The sequence below is a fragment of the Scyliorhinus torazame genome, chromosome 23, assembly GCF_047496885.1.
Source record: "Scyliorhinus torazame isolate Kashiwa2021f chromosome 23, sScyTor2.1, whole genome shotgun sequence".
In the NCBI taxonomy this organism is placed as follows: Eukaryota; Metazoa; Chordata; class Chondrichthyes; order Carcharhiniformes; family Scyliorhinidae; genus Scyliorhinus; species Scyliorhinus torazame.
This window is the reverse complement of record NC_092729.1, coordinates 72234249-72254655: the sequence shown is the minus strand read 5'-3', so window position 1 is coordinate 72254655 and position 20407 is coordinate 72234249. Positions and strand designations below refer to the sequence as shown.

At 48.0% G+C, this 20407-nt stretch overlaps 1 protein-coding gene across 1 annotated transcript; it reads left to right on the top strand.

Annotated features, from left to right (window-relative positions):
* The first annotated feature begins 325 nt into the window (after positions 1-325).
* il11b (interleukin 11b) lies at positions 326-18119 on the top strand. Its single transcript, XM_072489158.1, has 4 exons — positions 326-1667; positions 14642-14740; positions 15867-16031; positions 17752-18119. The coding sequence occupies exons 1-4, from the start codon at positions 1662-1664 to the stop codon at positions 17911-17913; spliced, it is 432 nt and encodes a 143-aa protein (XP_072345259.1). The 5' UTR covers positions 326-1661; the 3' UTR covers positions 17914-18119.
* Positions 18120-20407: the final 2288 nt, after the last annotated feature.

Below are 20407 nucleotides of genomic sequence, written 5' to 3'. Positions count from 1 at the left end.
GAGTGTCGGCCTGGATTATGGAGCTCAAATCCTAGAGTATAGACATCTCCCTCCGACAGTGCAGCGCTCCCTCAGTACTGGCACCGGGGGGAGTGTGGGCCTGGATTATAGCGCTCAAATCCTAGAGTATAGACATCTCCCTCCGACAGGAGGACGGATGGCGAGTGATGGGAGATACTCGGGAATGGGATGTGTCAGGGCACAGACTGGCCAGCATTGTTTGAGAAGGCGCCCAGAGGCTTGTCACAAGGCAGGAGCGATCCGAGGAAACTTGCTCTGCCCCTCTGCACATTCCGCACATTCCACTCTCCCAGGAGACGCAGGGTGTGGGGTTTTCAGCAAACTGCAGCTGGCCCTGCATCTTGGCAACTTGTCATCGCTCGGAGATTAATCAACTGTTCAATCTCCCCCACCTCTCTCTCTGTCTCTCTCTCCCTCTCACACTCCCTCTCTCTGCCCCTTCTGTCTCTCGCTCTCTCTCCCCCTTCAACTCTCGTGCTTTTTTTAATCCTCCCTGTGCTCCACTTTTTCATTCTCTCTATTTTTCTCTGCCTCCCTCACTGGCTCTCTGTCTCTGTCTCTCTCTTTCTCTGTCTCTGTCTCTTTCTCTGTCTCTGTCTCTCTCTTTCCCTGTCTCTCTGTCTGTCTCTGTCTCTCTGTCTGTCTCTGTCTCTCTCTCTGTCTCTCTCTCTCTCTGTCTCTCTCTCTCTCTCTGTCTCTCTCTTTCCCTGTCTCTCTGTCTGTCTCTCTCTCTCTCTCTCTGTCTCTCTCTGTCTCTCTCTCTCTCTCTGTCAATCTCTCTCTCTCTGTCTGTCTGTCTCTCTCTGTCTGTCTCTCTCTCTGTCCCTGTCTCTCTCTGTCTCTCTCCCTCTCTCTCTCTGTCTCTCTCTGTCTCTGTCTCTCTCTCTGTCTCTCTCTGTCTCTCTCTCTCTCTCTGTCTCTCTCTTTCCCTGTCTCTCTGTCTGTCTCTGTCTCTCTCTCTGTCTCTCTCTCTCTCTGTCTCTCTCTCTCTCTGTCTCTCTCTCTCTCTCTGTCAATCTCTCTCTCTCTGTCTGTCTGTCTCTCTCTGTCTGTCTCTCTCTCTGTCTCTGTCTCTCTCTGTCTCTCTCCCTCTCTCTCTCTGTCTCTCTCTGTCTCTGTCTCTCTCTCTGTCTCTCTCTGTCTCTCTCTCTCTCTGTCTCTCTCTCTCTCTGTCAATCTCTCTCTCTCTGTCTGTCTGTCTCTCTCTGTCTGTCTCTCTCTGTCTCTGTCTCTCTCTGTCTCTCTCCCTCTCTCTCTCTGTCTCTCTCTGTCTCTGTCTCTCTCTCTGTCTCTCTCTGTCTCTGTCTCTCTCTCTGTCTCTCTCTGTCTCTCACTCTCTCTCTGTCTCTCTCTCTCTGTCTCTCTCTCTCTCTGTCTCTCTCTCTCTGTCTCTCTCTCTCTGTCTCTCTCTGTCTGTCTCTCTCTCTCTCTCTCTCTCTGTCTCTCTGTCTGTCTCTCTCTCTCTCTCTGTCTCTCTCTCTCTGTCTCTCTCTCTCCCAGATTACGGGATCAGATTCACAGTGACAATCCTCAGCCTCATCCTGCCTACACTGGCAGTTCCCACCACCAGACGCTCATCCGAGGCTACAGCCGGTCAGGTAGCTGCTGTCCTGCACGTCAGACTTCGCCAACTGCTGGACATGTTCGTAAGTAACGGAGCCAGGAGAAAATATAGCAGATCCCCGGGAGTGAGTTACAGACTGGAATCTAATCGAGGGGTTCGGGGTGGTTTATATATAGAATAACAGATACCCGGGAGTGAGTTACAGACTGGAATCTAATCGAGGGGTTCAGGGTAGTTTATATACAGAATAACAGATACCCGGGAGTGAGTTACAGTCTGGAATCTAATCGAGGGGTTTGGGATGGTTTATATATAGAATAACAGATCCCCGGGAGTGAGTTACAGACTGGAATCTAATCGAGGGGTTCGGGGTGGTTTATATACAGAATAACAGATACCCGGGAGTGAGTTACAGACTGGAATCTAATCGAGGGGTTCGGGGTGGTTTATATACAGAATAACAGATACCCGGGAGTGAGTTACAGACTGGAATCTAATCGAGGGGTTCGGGGTGGTTTATTTATAGAATAACAGATAATCGGGAGTGAGTTACAGACTGGAATCTAATCGAGGGGTTCGGGGTGGTTTATATATAGAATAACAGATACCCGGGAGTGAGTTACAGACTGGAATCTAATCGAGGGGTTCAGAGTGGTTTATATATAGAATAACAGATCCCCGGGAGTGAGTTACAGACTGGAATCTAATCGAGGGGTTCGGGGTGGTTTGTATATAGAATAACAGATACCCGGGAGTGAGTTACAGACTGGAATCTAATCGCGGGGTTCGGGGTGGTTTATACATAGAATAACAGAGACCCGGGAGTGAGTTACAGACTGGAATCTAATCGAGGGGTTCAGGATGGTTTATATATAGAATAACAGATACCCGGGAGTGAGTTACAGACTGGAATCTAATCGAGGGGTTCAGGGTGGTTTATATATAGAATAACAGAGACCCGGGAGTGAGTTACAGACTGGAATCTAATCGAGGGGTTCGGGGTGGTTTATATATAGAATAACAGATACCCGGGAGTGAGTTACAGACTGGAATCTAATCGAGGGGTTCAGGGTGGTTTATATATAGAATTACAGATACCCGGGAGTGAGTTACAGACTGGAATCTAATCGAGGGGTTCAGGGTGGTTTATATATAGAATAACAGATACCCGGGAGTGAGTTACAGACTGGAATCTAATCGAGGGGTTCAGGGTGGTTTATATATAGAATAACAGAAACCCGGGAGTGAGTTACAGACTGGAATCTAATCGAGGGGTTTGGGATGGTTTATATATAGAATAACAGATACCCGGGAGTGAGTTACAGACTGGAATCTAATCGAGGGGTTCGGGGTGGTTTATATATAGAATAACAGATACCCGGGAGTGAGTTACAGACTGGAATCTAATCGAGGGGTTCAGGGTGGTTTATATATAGAATAACAGATTCCCGAGAGTGAGTTACAGACTGGAATCTAATCGAGGGGTTCAGGGTGGTTTATATATAGAATAACAGATACCCGGGAGTGAGTTACAGACTGGAATCTAATCGAGGGGTTCGGGGTGGTTTATATATAGAATAACAGATTCGCGAGAGTGAGTTACAGACTGGAATCTAATCGAGGGGTTCAGGGTGGTTTATATATAGAATAACAGATACCCGGGAGTGAGTTACAGACTGGAATCTAATCGAGGGGTTCGGGGTGGTTTATATATAGAATAACAGATTCGCGAGAGTGAGTTACAGACTGGAATCTAATCGAGGGGTTCAGGGTGGGTTATATATAGAATAACAGATACCCGGGAGAGAGTTACAGACTGGAATCTAATCGAGGGGTTTGGGGTGGTTTATATACAGAATAACAGATTCCCGGGAGTGAGTTACAGACTGGAATCTAATCGAGGGGTTCAGGGTGGTATATATATAGAATAACTGATACCCGGGAGTGAGTTACAGACTGGAATCTAATCGAGGGGTTCGGGGTGGTTTATATATAGAATAACAGATACCCGGGAGTGAGTTACAGACTGGAATCTTATTGAGGGGTTCGGGGTGGTTTATATATAGAATAACAGATACCCGGGAGTGAGTTACAGACTGGAATCTAATCGAGGTGTTCGGGGTGGGTTATATATAGAATAACAGATACCCGGGATAGAGTTACAGACTGGAATCTAATCGAGGGGTTCGGGGTGGTTTATATATAGAATAACAGATTCCCGGGAGTGAGTTACAGACTGCAATCTAATCGAGGGGTTCAGGGTGGTTTATATATAGAATAACAGATACCCGGGAGTGAGTTACAGACTGGAATCTAATCGAGGGGTTCGGGGTGGTTTATATATAGAATAACAGATACCCGGGAGTGAGTTACAGACTGGAATCTTATCGAGGGGTTCAGGGTGGTTTATATATAGAATAACAGATACCCGGGAGTGAGTTACAGACTGGAATCTAATCGAGGGGTTCAGGATCGTTTATATATAGAATAACAGATACCCGGGAGTGAGTTACAGACTGGAATCTTATTGAGGGGTTCGGGGTGGTTTATATATAGAATAACAGATACCCGGGAGTGAGTTACAGACTGGAATCTAATCGAGGGGTTCGTGGTGGGTTAAATATAGAATAACAGATACCCGGGAGTGAGTTACAGACTGGAATCTAATCGAGGGGTTCGGGGTGGTTTATATATAGAATAACAGATTCCCGGGAGTGAGTTACAGACTGGAATCTAATCGAGGGGTTCAGGGTGGTTTATATATAGAATAACAGATTCCCGAGAGTGAGTTACAGACTGGAATCTAATCGAGGGGTTCAGGGTGGTTTATATATAGAATAACAGATACCCGGGAGTGAGTTACAGACTGGAATCTAATCGAGGGGTTCGGGGTGGTTTATATATAGAATAACAGATTCCCGAGAGTGAGTTACAGACTGGAATCTAATCGAGGGGTTCAGGGTGGTTTATATATAGAATAACAGATACCCGGGAGTGAGTTACAGACTGGAATCTAATCGAGGGGTTCGGGGTGGTTTATATATAGAATAACAGGTACCCGGGAGTGAGTTACAGACTGGAATCTAATCGAGGGGTTCGGGGTGGTTTATATATAGAATAACAGATACCCGGGAGTGAGTTACAGACTGGAATCTTATTGAGGGGTTCGGGGTGGTTTATATATAGAATAACAGGTACCCGGGAGTGAGTTACAGACTGGAATCTAATCGAGGGGTTCAGGGTGGTTTATATATAGAATAACAGATACCCGGGAGTGAGTTACAGACTGGAATCTAATCGAGGGGTAAAGGGTGGTTTATATATAGAATAACAGATACCCGGGAGTGAGTTACAGACTGGAATCTAATCGAGGGGTTCGGGGTGGGTTATATATAGAATAACAGATACCCGGGAGAGAGTTACAGACTGGAATCTAATCGAGGGGTTTGGGGTGGTTTATATACAGAATAACAGATTCCCGGGAGTGAGTTACAGACTGGAATCTAATCGAGGGGTTCAGGGTGGTATATATATAGAATAACTGATACCCGGGAGTGAGTTACAGACTGGAATCTAATCGAGGGGTTCGGGGTGGTTTATATATAGAATAACAGATACCCGGGAGTGAGTTACAGACTGGAATCTTATTGAGGGGTTCGGGGTGGTTTATATATAGAATAACAGATACCCGGGAGTGAGTTACAGACTGGAATCTAATCGAGGTGTTCGGGGTGGGTTATATATAGAATAACAGATACCCAGGAGTGAGTTACAGACTGGAATCTAATCGAGGGGTTCGGGGTGGTTTATATATAGAATAACAGATTCCCGGGAGTGAGTTACAGACTGCAATCTAATCGAGGGGTTCAGGGTGGTTTATATATAGAATAACAGATACCCGGGAGTGAGTTACAGACTGGAATCTAATCGAGGGGTTCGGGGTGGTTTATATATAGAATAACAGATACCCGGGAGTGAGTTACAGACTGGAATCTAATCGAGGGGTTCAGGGTGGTTTATATATAGAATGACAGATACCCGGGAGTGAGTTACAGACTGGAATCTAATCGAGGGATTCAGGGTGGTTTATATATAGAATAACAGATACCCGGGAGTGAGTTACAGACTGGAATCTAATCGAGGGGTTCAGGATCGTTTATATATAGAATAACAGATACCCGGGAGTGAGTTACAGACTGGAATCTTATTGAGGGGTTCGGGGTGGTTTATATATAGAATAACAGATACCCGGGAGTGAGTTACAGACTGGAATCTAATCGAGGGGTTCGGGGTGGTTTATATATAGAATAACAGATATACGGGAGTGAGTTACAGACTGGAATCTAATCGAGGGGTTTGTGGTGGTTTATATATAGAATAACAGATACCCGGGAGAGAGTTACAGACTGGAATCTAATCGAGGGGTTCGGGGTGGTGTATATATAGAATAACAGATACCCGGGAGTGAGTTACAGACTGGAATCTAATCGAGGGGTTCAGGGTGGTTTATATATAGAATAACAGATACCCGGGAGTGAGTTACAGACTGGAATCTAATCGAGGGGTTCAGGATCGTTTATATATAGAATAACAGATACCCGGGAGTGAGTTACAGACTGGAATCTTATTGAGGGGTTCGGGGTGGTTTATATATAGAATAACAGATACCCAGGAGTGAGTTACAGACTGGAATCTAATCGAGGGGTTCGGGGTGGTTTATATATAGAATAACAGATACCCGAGAGTGAGTTACAGACTGGAATCTAATCGAGGGGTTCGAGGAACAGATACCCGGGAGTGAGTTACACACTGGAATCTAATTGAGGGGTTCGGGGTGGTTTATATACAGAATAACAGATACCCGGGAGTGAGTTACAGACTGGAATCTAATTGAGGGGTTCGGGGTGGTTTATATATAGAATAACAGATACCCGGGAGAGAGTTACAGACTGGAATCTAATTGAGGGGTTCAGGGTGGTTTATATATGGAATAACAGATACCTGGGAGTGAGTTACAGACTGGAATCTAATCGAGGGGTTCGGTGTGGTTTATATATAGAATAACAGATACCCGGGAGTGAGTTACAGACTGGAATCTAATCGAGGGGTTCGGGGTGGTTTATATATAGAATAACAGATACCCGGGAGTGAGTTACAGACTGGAATCTAATCGAGGGGTTCGGGGTAGTTTATATATAGAATAACAGATACCCGGGAGAGAGTTACAGACTGGAATCTAATTGAGGGGTTCAGGGTGGTTTATATATAGAATAACAGATACCCGGGAGTGAGTTACAGACTGGAATCTGATCGAGGGGTTCGGGGTGGTTTATATATAGAATAACAGATACCCGGGAGTGAGTTACAGTCTGGAATCTAATCGAGGGGTTCGGGGTGGGTTATATATAGAATAACAGATACCTGGGAGTGAGTTACAGACTGGAATCTAATCGAGGGGTTCGGGGTGGTTTATATATAGAATAACAGATACCCGGGAGTGAGTTACAGACTGGAATCTAATCGAGGGGTTCAGGATTGTTTATATATAGAATAACAGACACCCGGGAGTGAGTTACAGACTGGAATCTAATCGAGGGGTTCAGGGTGGTTTATATATAGAATAACAGATACCCGGGAGTGAGTTACAGACTGGAATCTAATCGAGGGGTTCGGGGTGGTTTATATACAGAATAACAGATACCCGGGAGTGAGTTACAGACTGGAATCTAATCGAGGGGTTCAGGGTGGTTTATATATAGAATAACAGATACCCGGGAGTGAGTTACAGACTGGAATCTAATCGAGGGGTTCAGGGTGGTTTATATATAGAATAACAGATACCCGGGAGTGAGTTACAGACTGGAATCTAATCGAGGGGTTCAGGGTGGTTTATATATAGAATAACAGATACCCGGGAGTGAGTTACAGACTGGAATCTAATCGAGGGGTTCGAGGTGGTTTATATACAGAATAACAGATACCCGGGAGTGAGTTACAGACTGGAATCTAATCGAGGGGTTCGGGGTTGTTTATATATAGAATAACAGATACCCGGGAGTGAGTTACAGACTGGAATCTGATCGAGGGGTTCGGGGTGGTTTATATATAGAATAACAGATACCCAGGAGTGAGTTACAGACTGGAATCTAATCGAGGGGTTCGGGGTGGTTTATATATAGAATAACAGATACCCGGGAGTGAGTTACAGACTGGAATCTAATCGAGGGGTTCGGGGTGGTTTATATATAGAATAACAGATACCCGGGAGTGAGTTACAGACTGGAATCTAATCGAGGGGTTCAGGATAGTTTATATAGAGAATAACAGATACCCGGGAGTGAGTTACAGACTGGAATCTAATCGAGGGTTGCAGGATGGTCTATATATAGAATAACAGATACCAGGGAGTGAGTTACAGACTGGAATCTAATCGAGGGGTTCGGGGTGGTTTATATATAGAATAACAGATACCCGGGAGTGAGTTACAGACTGGAATCTAATCGAGGGGTTCGGGGTGGATTATATATAGAATAACAGATACCCGGGAGTGAGTCACAGACTGAAATCTAATCGAGGGGTTCAGTGTGGTTTATGTATAGAATAACAGATACCCGGGAGTGAGTTACAGACTGGAATCTAATCGAGGGGTTCGGGGTGGTTTATATATAGAATAACAGATACCCGGGAGTGAGTTACAGACTGGAATCAAATCGAGGGGTTCGGGGTGGTTTATATATAGAATAACAGATACCCGGGAGTGAGTTACAGACTGGAATCTAATCGAGGGGTTCAGGATAGTTTATATAGAGAATAACAGATACCCGGGAGTGAGTTACAGACTGGAATCTAATCGAGGGGTTCGGGGTGGTTTATATATGGAATAACAGATACCCGGGAGTGAGTTACAGACTGGAATCTAATCGAGGGGTTCGGGGTGGTTTATATATTGAATAACAGATACCCTGGAGTGAGTTACAGACTGGAATCTAATCGAGGGGTTCAGGATAGTTTATATAGAGAATAACAGATACCCGGGAGTGAGTTACAGACTGGAATCTAATCGAGGGTTGCAGGATGGTCTATATATAGAATAACAGATACCCGGGAGTGAGTTACAGACTGGAATCTGATCGAGGGGTTCGGGGTGGTTTATATATAGAATAACAGATACCCGGGAGTGAGTTACAGTCTGGAATCTAATCGAGGGGTTCGGGGTGGGTTATATATAGAATAACAGATACCTGGGAGTGAGTTACAGACTGGAATCTAATCGAGGGGTTCGGGGTGGTTTATATATAGAATAACAGATACCCGGGAGTGAGTTACAGACTGGAATCTAATCGAGGGGTTCAGGATTGTTTATATATAGAATAACAGACACCCGGGAGTGAGTTACAGACTGGAATCTAATCGAGGGGTTCAGGGTGGTTTATATATAGAATAACAGATACCCGGGAGTGAGTTACAGACTGGAATCTAATCGAGGGGTTCGGGGTGGTTTATATACAGAATAACAGATACCCGGGAGTGAGTTACAGACTGGAATCTAATCGAGGGGTTCGGGGTTGTTTATATATAGAATAACAGATACCCGGGAGTGAGTTACAGACTGGAATCTGATCGAGGGGTTCGGGGTGGTTTATATATAGAATAACAGATACCCAGGAGTGAGTTACAGACTGGAATCTAATCGAGGGGTTCGGGGTGGTTTATATATAGAATAACAGATACCCGGGAGTGAGTTACAGACTGGAATCTAATCGAGGGGTTCGGGGTGGTTTATATATAGAATAACAGATACCCGGGAGTGAGTTACAGACTGGAATCTAATCGAGGGGTTCAGGATAGTTTATATAGAGAATAACAGATACCCGGGAGTGAGTTACAGACTGGAATCTAATCGAGGGTTGCAGGATGGTCTATATATAGAATAACAGATACCAGGGAGTGAGTTACAGACTGGAATCTAATCGAGGGGTTCGGGGTGGTTTATATATAGAATAACAGATACCCGGGAGTGAGTTACAGACTGGAATCTAATCGAGGGGTTCGGGGTGGTTTATATATAGAATAACAGATGCCCGGGAGTGAGTTACAGACTGGAATCTAATCGAGGGGTTCGGGGTGGATTATATATAGAATAACAGATACCCGGGAGTGAGTCACAGACTGAAATCTAATCGAGGGGTTCAGTGTGGTTTATGTATAGAATAACAGATACCCGGGAGTGAGTTACAGACTGGAATCTAATCGAGGGGTTCGGGGTGGTTTATATATAGAATAACAGATACCCGGGAGTGAGTTACAGACTGGAATCAAATCGAGGGGTTCGGGGTGGTTTATATATAGAATAACAGATACCCGGGAGTGAGTTACAGACTGGAATCTAATCGAGGGGTTCAGGATAGTTTATATAGAGAATAACAGATACCCGGGAGTGAGTTACAGACTGGAATCTAATCGAGGGGTTCGGGGTGGTTTATATATGGAATAACAGATACCCGGGAGTGAGTTACAGACTGGAATCTAATCGAGGGGTTCGGGGTGGTTTATATATTGAATAACAGATACCCTGGAGTGAGTTACAGACTGGAATCTAATCGAGGGGTTCAGGATAGTTTATATAGAGAATAACAGATACCCGGGAGTGAGTTACAGACTGGAATCTAATCGAGGGTTGCAGGATGGTCTATATATAGAATAACAGATACCCGGGAGTGAGTTACAGACTGGAATCTAATCGAGGGGTTCGGGGTGGTTTATATATGGAATAACAGATACCCGGGAGTGAGTTACAGACTGGAATCTAATCGAGGGGTTCGGGGTGGTTTATATATAGAATAACAGATACCCGGGAGTGAGTTACAGACTGGAATCTAATCGAGGGGTTCGGGGTGGGTTATATATAGAATAACAGATACCCGGGAGTGAGTCACAGACTGAAATCTAATCGAGGGGTTCAGTGTGGTTTATGTATAGAATAACAGATACCCGGGAGTGAGTTACAGACTGGAATCTGATCGAGGGGTTCGGGGTGGTTTATATATAGAATAACAGATACCCGGGAGTGAGTTACAGACTGGAATCTAATCGAGGGGTTCGGGGTGGTTTATATATTGAATAACAGATACCCGGGAGTGAGTTACAGACTGGAATCTAATCGAGGGGTTCGGGGTGGTTTATATATAGAATAACAGATACCCGGGAGTGAGTTACAGACTGGAATCTAATCGAGGGGTTCAGGATAGTTTATATAGAGAATAACAGATACCCGGGAGTGAGTTACAGACTGGAATCTAATCGAGGGTTGCAGGATGGTCTATATATAGAATAACAGATACCCGGGAGTGAGTTACAGACTGGAATCTAATCGAGGGGTTCGGGGTGGTTTATATATGGAAAAACAGATACCCGGGAGTGAGTTACAGACTGGAATCTAATCGAGGGGTTCGGGATGGTTTATATATAGAATAACAGATACCCGGGAGTGAGTTACAGACTGGAATATAATCGAGGGGTTCGGGGTGGGTTATATATAGAATAACAGATACCCGGGAGTGAGTCACAGACTGAAATCTAATCGAGGGGTTCAGTGTGGTTTATGTATAGAATAACAGATACCCGGGAGTGAGTTACAGACTGGAATCTAATCGAGGGGTTCAGGGTGGTTTATATATAGAATAACAGATACCCGGGAGTGAGTTACAGACTGGAATCAAATCGAGGGGTTCGGGGTGGTTTATATATAGAATAACAGATACCCGGGAGTGAATTACAGACTGGAATCTAATCGAGGGGTTCGGGGTGGTTTATATATAGAATAACAGATACCGGGAGTGAGTTACAGACTGGAATCTAATCGAGGGGTTCGGGATGGTTTATATATAGAATAACAGATACCCGGGAGTGAGTTACAGACTGGGATCTAATCGAGGGGTTCAGAGTGGTTTATATACAGAATAACAGATACCCGGGAGTGAGTCACAGACTGGAATCTAATCGAGGGGTTCAGTGTGGTTTATGTATAGAATAACAGATACCCGGGAGTGAATTACAGACTGGAATCTAATCGAGGGTTTCGGGGTGGTTTATATATAGAATAACAGATACCCGGGAGTGAGTTACAGACTGGGATCTAATCGAGGGGTTCAGGGTGGTTTATATATAGAATAACAGATACCCGGGAGTGAGTTACTGACTGGAATCTAATCGAGGGGTTCAGGGTGGTTTATATATAGAATAACAGAGACCCGGGAGTGAGTTACAGACTGGAATCTAATCGAGGGGTTCAGTGTGGTTCATGTCTAGAATAACAGATACCCGGGAATGAGTTACACACTGGAATCTAATTGAGGGGTTCGGGGTGGTTTATATACAGAATAACAGATACCCGGGAGTGAGTTTCAGACTGGAATCTAATCGAGGGGTTCAGGGTGGTTTATGTATAGAATAACAGATACCCGGGAGTGAGTTACACACTGGAATCTAATCGAGGGGTTCGGGGTGGTTTATATATAGAATAACAGATACCCGGGAGTGAGTTACACACTGGAATCGAATTGAGGGGTTCGGGGTGGTTTATATTATAGAATAACAGACACCCGGGAGTGAGTTACACACTGGAATGTAATCGAGGGGTTCAGGGTGGTTTATATATAGAATAACAGATACCCGGGAGTGAGTTTCAGACTGGAATCTAATCGAGGGGTTCGGGGTAGTTTATATATAGAATAACAGATACCCGGGAGTGAGTTACACACTGGAATGTAATCGGGGGGTTCGGGGTAGTTTATATATAGAATAACAGATACCCAGGAGTGAGTTTCAGACTGGAATTTAATCGAGGGGTTCAGGGTGGTTTATGTATAGAATAACAGATACCCGGGAGTGAGTTACAGACTGGAATCTAATCGAGGGGTTCGGGGTGGTTGATATGTAGAATAACAGAGACCCGGGAGTGAGTTACAGACTGGAATCTAATCGAGGGGTTCAGGGTGGTTTATATATAGAATAACAGATACCCGGGAGTGAGTTACAGACTGGAATCTAATCGAGGGGTTCGGGGTGGTTTATATATAGAATAACAGATACCCGGGAGTGAGTTACAGACTGGAATATAATCGAGTGGTTCGGCGTGGTTTATATATAGAATAACAGATACCCTGGAGTGAGTTACAGACTGGAATCTAATCGAGGGGTTCAGGGTGGTTTATATATAGAATAACAGATACCCGGGAGTTACAGACTGGAATCTAATCGAGGAGTTCGGGGTGGTTTATATATAGAATAACAGATACCCGGGAGTGAGTTACAGACTGGAATCTAATCGAGGGGTTCGGGGTGGGTTATATATAGAATAACAGATACCCGGGAGTGAGTCACAGACTGGAATCTAATCGAGGGGTTCGGGGTGGGTTATATATAGAATAACAGATACCCGGGAGTGAGTCACAGACTGGAAACTAATCGAGGGGTTCAGGGTGGTTTATATATAGAATAACAGATACCCGGGAGTGAGTTACAGACTGGAATCTAATCGAGGGGTTCGGGGTGGGTTATATATAGAATAACAGATACCCGGGAGTGAGTTACAGACTGGAATCTAATCGAGGGGTTCAGGATGGTTTATATACAGAATAACAGAAACCCGGGAGTGAGTTACAGACTGGAATCTAATCGAGGGGTTCAAGGTGGTTTATATATAGAATAACAGATACCCGGGAGAGAGTTACAGACTGGAATCTAATCGAGGGGTTCGGGGTGGGTTATATATAGAATAACAGATACCCGGGAGTGAGTCACAGACTGGAATCTAATCGAGGGGTTCGGGGTGGGTTATATATAGAATAACAGATACCCGGGAGTGAGTTACAGACTGGAATCTAATCGAGGGGTTCGGGGTGGGTTATATATAGAATAACAGATACCCGGGAGTGAGTCACAGACTGGAATCTAATCGAGGGGTTCGGGGTGGGTTATATGTAGAATAACAGATACCCGGGAGTGAGTCACAGACTGGAAACTAATCGAGGGGTCCAGGGTGGTTTATATATAGAATAACAGATACCCGGGAGAGAGTTACAGACTGGAATCTAATCGAGGGGTTCGGGGTGGGTTATATATAGAATAACAGATACCCGGGAGTGAGTTACAGACTGGAATCTAATCGAGGGGTTCAGGGTGGTTTATATACAGAATAACAGATACCCGGGAGAGAGTTACAGACTGGAATCTAATCGAGCGGTTCGGGGTGGGTTATATATAGAATAACAGATACCCGGGAGTGAGTCACAGACTGGAATCTAATCGAGGGGTTCGGGGTGGTTTATAAATAGAATAACAGATACCCGGGAGTGAGTTACAGACTGGAATCTAATCGAGGGGTTCGGGGTGGGTTATATATAGAATAACAGATACCCGGGAGTGAGTCACAGACTGGAATCTAATCGAGGGGTTCGGGGTGGTTTATAAATAGAATAACAGATACCCGGGAGTGAGTCACAGACTGGAATCTAATCGAGGGGTTCGGGGTGGGTTATATATAGAATAACAGATCCCCGGGAGTGAGTTACAGACTGGAATCTAATCGAGGGGTTCGGGGTGGGTTATATATAGAATAACAGATACCCGGGAGTGAGTTACAGACTGGAATCTAATCGAGGGGTTCGGGGTGGTTTATATATAGAATAACAGATACCAGGGAGTGAGTTACAGACTGGAATCTAATCGAGGGGTTCGGGGTGGGTTATATATAGAATAACAGATACCCGGGAGTGAGTCACAGACTGGAATCTAATCGAGGGGTTCGGGGTGGTTTATAAATAGAATAACAGATACCCGGGAGTGAGTCACAGACTGGAATCTAATCGAGGGGTTCGGGGTGGGTTATATATAGAATAACAGATCCCCGGGAGTGAGTTACAGACTGGAATCTAATCGAGGGGTTCGGGGTGGGTTATATATAGAATAACAGATACCCGGGAGTGAATCACAGACTGGAAACTAATCGAGGGGTTCCGATACATCTGAATGCAAAATGTTGCTCTGCCTTTACAGGTTAAAGTGAAATTGAATGGAGTTTATTTGAAAGGGGAACATCAGCTTTCGAGCCTCCCTGAGTTGACAGGAAACGCTCTCGAGTTGGAGTCTGTCCAGGTACGGGGTCAACCTTGCACTTTGAACAATGACCCTCCTCTCCCTCCACTATATGTCCCCTCCATTCTGACCCTCGCTCACTCTTCTCCCTACCTCTCTTTAGCCTCACCTCATTCTAACTTTGAAATCCCCACATCCTGTTTCCAAATTCGCTCTTCGTCCTCCCTCTCTAACCCCTCCCTCGCTCACTGAGCCTCCCTCCCTCACTGAGCCTCCCTATCTCTCGAACCTCCTCCAGCCTCTACAATTCTCATCCTCCTGTGCGAATCCCTCCCTCGTCCCCTCCCTCCCTATCTCTGTAACCTCCTCCAGCCCCTACAATTCTCATCCTCCTTTTCAAATCCCTCCCTCCCTCCCTATCTCTGTAATCTCCTCCAACCCCTACAATTCTTATCCTCCTCTTCAAATCCCTCCCTCGCCCCCTCCCTCCCTATCTCTGTAACCTCCTACAGCCCCGACAATTCTCATCATCCTGTTCAAATCTCGCCCTCCCTCCCTATCTCTCTAACCTCCTCCAACCCCTACAATTCTCATACTCCTCTTCAAATCCCTGCCTTGTCCCCTCCCTCCCTATCTCTCTAACCTCCTCCAACCCCTAAAATTCTCATCCTCCTGTTCAAACCCCTCCCTCGCTCCCTCCCTCCCTATCTCTGTAACCTCCTCCAGCCCCTACAATTCTCATCCTCCTTTTCAAATCCCTCCCTCCCTCCCTATCTCTGTAATCTCCTCCAACCCCTACAATTCTCATCCTCCTCTTCAAATCCCTCCCTTACCCCCTCCCTCCCTATCTGTAACCTCCTACAGCCCCGACAATTCTCATCCTCCTGTTAAAATCTCGCCCTCCCTCCCTATCTCTCTAACCTCCTCCAACCCCTACAATTCTCATACTCCTCTTCAAATCCCTGCCTTGCCCCCTCCCTCCCTATCTCTCTAACCTCCTCCAACCCCTACCATTCTCATACTCCTCTTCAAATCCCTCCCTCGCCCCCTCCCTCCCCATCTCTGTAACCTCCTCCAGCCCCGACAATTCTCATCCTCCTCTTCAAGTCCCTCCCTCGCCCCACAGCCCCCTCCCTATCTCCCGGAGGCAGAAGGAGATTTAATGTTCATTGTTTCCGTCGCACAGGCAGAGCACAGTCTCCCAGTGATGGGCAGCTACCTCAAGACATACAAGGCACACCTAACGTGGTTAGGCAGCTCAAAAGCCATTGCTGGAAATATTGAGCTGGAGCAGAGAGTCTCAGAGATCGTCACACTCCTCCAGAACCTCATCAACAGAGTGGAGCACGAGGTAAGATTCACTTGGAGCTAAATACAGTATCAAGAATATCCTCAGATGTCTATACTCTAGCATTTGAGCTCCATAATCCAGGCCCACACTCCCCCCGGTGCCAGTACTGAGGGAGCGCCGCACTGTCGGAGGGAGATGTCTATACTCTAGGATTTGAGCTCCATAATCCAGGCCGACACTCCCCCCGGTGCCAGTACTGAGGGAGCGCTGCACTGTCGGAGGGAGATGTATATACTCTAGGATTTGAGCTCCATAATCCAGGCCCACACTCTCCCACCCGGTGCCAGCACTGAGGGAGCGCCGCACTGTCGGAGGGAGATGTATATACTCTAGGATTTGAGCTCCATAATCCAGGCCGACACTCCCCCCGGTGCCAGTACTGAGGGAGCGCTGCACTGTCGGAGGGAGATGTATATACTCTAGGATTTGAGCTCCATAATCCAGGCCCACACTCTCCCACCCGGTGCCAGCACTGAGGGAGCGCCGCACTGTCGGAGGGAGATGTATATACTCTAGGATTTGAGCTCTATAATCCAGGCCGACACTCCCCCCGGTGCCAGTACTGAGGGAGCGCCGCACCGTCGGGGGTAGATGTCTATACTCTAGGATTTGAGCTCCATAATCCAGACCCACACTCCCCCCGGTGCCAGTACTGAGGGAGCGCCGCACTGTCGGGGGGAGATGTCTATACTCTCGGATTTGAGCTCCATAATCCAGGCCGACACTCCCCCCGGTGCCAGTACTGAGGGAGCGCTGCACTGTCGGAGGGAGATGTCTATACTCTAGGATTTGTGCTCCATTATCCAGGCCCACACTCCCCCCCGGTGTCAGTACTGAGGGAGCGCCGCACTGTCGGGGGTAGATGTCTATACTCTAGGATTTGGGCTCCATAATCCAGGCCCACACTCCCCCCGGTGGCCACATACAGAAACAGGAGAAGGTCCATTCGGCCCCCTCCTCGAGCCTGTTACACAGGGACAGGAGGAGGTCCATTCATCCCCCTCCTCGAGCCTGTTACACAGGAACAGGAGGAGGTCCATTCAGCCCCTCGAGCCTGTTACACAGGAACTGGAGGAGGCCCATTTAGCCCCCTTCTCGAGCCTGATACACAGGAACAGGAGGAGGTCAATTCAGCCCCCCTCTCGAGCCTGTGACACAGGAACAGGAGGAGGTCCATTCAACCCCCTCCTCGAGCCTGTTACTCAGGAACAGGAGGAGGCCCATTCAGCCCCCCTGCTCGAGCCTGTTACACAGGAACAGGAGGAGGCCCATTCAGCCCCCCTGCTCGAGCCTGTTACACAGGAACAGGAGGAGGCCCATTCAGCCCCTCGAACCTGTTACACAGGAACAGGAAGAGGCCCATTCAGCCCCTCGAACCTGTTACACAGGAACAGGAGGAGGCCCATTCAGCCCCTCGAACCTGTGACACAGGAACAGGAGGAGGCCCATTCAGCCCCTCGAGCCTGTGACACAGGAACAGGAGGAGGCCCATTCAGCCCCTCGAGCCTGTGACACAGGAACAGGAGGAGGCCCATTCAGCCCCTTGAGCCTGTGACACAGGAACAGGAGGAGGCCCATTCGGCCCCTCGAGCCTGTGACACAGGAACAGGAGGAGGCCCATTCAGCCCCCCTGCTCCAGCCTGCGACGATTGGCCTGACAGAGCCGCCCCTCAAGCAGGTCAGATTCGCTCCGCCTTACTTTTCTCTCCTCCAATCACAGATGCAGAGACGGGGCCTACCGGCGCGCACGTCCCCGCCCTTCGCCTCCACCGACAGCAACGATTGGGCGACCCTGAGGGCGGGGTTCGTCATCCTCCGCGACCTCCGAACCTTCGTCAACAAGGCGGCTCGCCAGCTCGTTGGTCTGAGGCTACGGCGCTGAGGGGGACGTTAGCCTCCTGCTTGGCTCATTTATTGATTAACTTATTGCGTTGCGAGTTTATTTATTTATTTATTGATCAGCACAGGTGTTCCATCGCTCGAGTCGGTGGGGCGGGAAGGGACGGGCGCCTTGTTCCCAAGCTTGAGGGCAACATGTTTATTTAAATATTTCTGTACGAAGAGATGCGGCGGCCGTTGGTGCGGGGACGCGGCGTGGGGGCGGGGGGGGCGGGGGGAGACTTGGGCGGAGAGATGGCAGATGGAGTTTAATCCCGACAAATGTGAGGTAATGCATTTTGGAAGGTCTAATGCAGCTAGGGAATATACAGTGAATGGTAGAACCCTCAAGAGAGTTGACAGTCAGAGAGATCTAGGTGTACAGGTCCACGGGTCACTGAAAGGGGCGACACAGGTGGAGAAGGTAGCCAAGAAGGCACACGGCATGCTTGCCTTCATTGGCCGGGGTATATAATCTACACCGTAATCCACGTACCTCTCCAATAGCCGCTCGAAGGTCCCTAATGTTTCCGACTCAACTACTTCCACAGGCAGTGCATTCCATGTCCCCACTACTCTCTGGGTAAAGAACCTACCTCTGACATCCCCCCCCCCCCCCTATATCTTCCACCATTCACCTTAAATTTATGTCCCCCTGCCTGGTGATGGTTTGTTCCACCCGGGAAAAAGTCTCTGACTGTCTACTCTATCTAGTCCCCTGATCATCTGAGAAACCGCTTTCAAGTCGCCCCTCCTCCTCCTCCGTTCTAATGAGAAAAGGCCGAGCACCCTCAACCTTTCCTCGTCAGACCTACTCTCCATTCCAGGCAACATCCCGGTAAATCTCCTTTGCACCTTTTCCAGAGCTTCCACATCCTTCCTAAAATGAGGCGACCAGAACTGTACACAGTACTCCAAATGTGGCCTCACCAAAGTTTTGTACAGCCGCATCATCACCTCACGGCTCTTAAATTCAATCCCTCTGTTAATGAACGCGAGCACACCGTAGGCCTTCTTCACAGCTCTATCCACTCGAGTGGCAACTTTCAGAGATCTATCAACATATCTCGATCTCTCTGCTCCTCCACATTGCCAAGAACACTGCCGTTAACCCTGTATTCCGCATTCACATTTGTCCTTCCAAAATGGACAACCTCACACTTTTCAGGGTTAAACTCCATCTGCCACTTCTCAGCCCAGCTCTGCACCCTATCCATGTCAAACTGGCCTGTAATTCCCGGGGTTATCCCTCTTTACATATCAGTGTGAATTATTGTTTACTGGACATCGACGAGACATCTCATCGGAATGACCCTTCACGACGGACGTGCGATCGGACAGATTTCATCGACAAACCGCTGTATTTAAACACTTATTTATTGCCAAGTAAAAGCCGAGACTATTTATTTCTGAATGTACTTTGAGCCAAGGAATTCATTCCAGGAGAATGACTCGTTTCTCTGGGTGAGGGGCGGGCGGGGGGGGGGGAGGAAGAGGTTCCTCAGTCAGTGTGTCAGCTGCTGGGTGTGAAACAGGGCCTGCGGTGGACAAGTGCGGGCTTGGGAGACAGAGGGCAAGAGGGAGCGAGGCAGAGAGAGAGAGAGATGGAGAGATAGAGAGAGAGAGAGAGAGAGAAGGAGGGACACAGAGAGAGACAGAGAGAGTGAGAAGGAGAGGGACACACACAGAGAGAGACAGACAGACACACACACACACAGACACACACACACAGACACACGCACACAGGCAGGCAGCAGGGCGCGGCGGCGGCGCAGAGGCGCTCACAGCACACACAGCGCAGGCTGCCAGTGAGGCGGCCAGTCACAAAGCAGGGGGCGCTGCGGGGGCCGCGGGGCCAGGCAGCGAGAGCAGCGGCACTGGGGCAAAAACTGGTTTATGACTTGTCACTCGCACTTGGCGGCTGCCCTGGGCTTGAATGAGTGCGGGCGGGCTTAATATTCGCCCCCCGGGCCGATTTGACGGGCAGGCCGCCTCTGGGAGCTTCCCGGATGGGGTGGGACGGCAGCTCGGTGCCCATCGCTCCTGGTCCCCGAGGGCGGCGGGACAGGACTGGTTTCGAGGGCGCTCCTTTCCCGGGCAGCGGGTTCAGATTCACCCCCTTAGGGAGGGCGCTCTTTCCCGGGGAGCGGGTTCAGATTCACCCCCTTAGGGAGGGCGCTCTTTCCCGGGGAGGAGGTTCAGATTCACCCCCTTAGGGAGGGCGCTCTTTCCCGGGGAGCGGGTTCAGATTCACCCCCTTACACTCTGGCCGGGGGAGAGCGCTCTTTTCCGGGGAGCGGGTTCAGATTCACCCCCTTACACTCTGGCCGGGGGAGAGCGCTCTTTCCCGGGGAGCGGGTTCAGATTCACCCCCTTGCACTCTGGCCGGGGGGAGAGCGCTCTTTTCCGGGGAGCGGGTTCAGATTCACCCCCTTACACTCTGGCCCGGGGGAGAGCGCTCTTTTCCGGGGAGCGGGTTCAGATTCACCCCCTTGCAC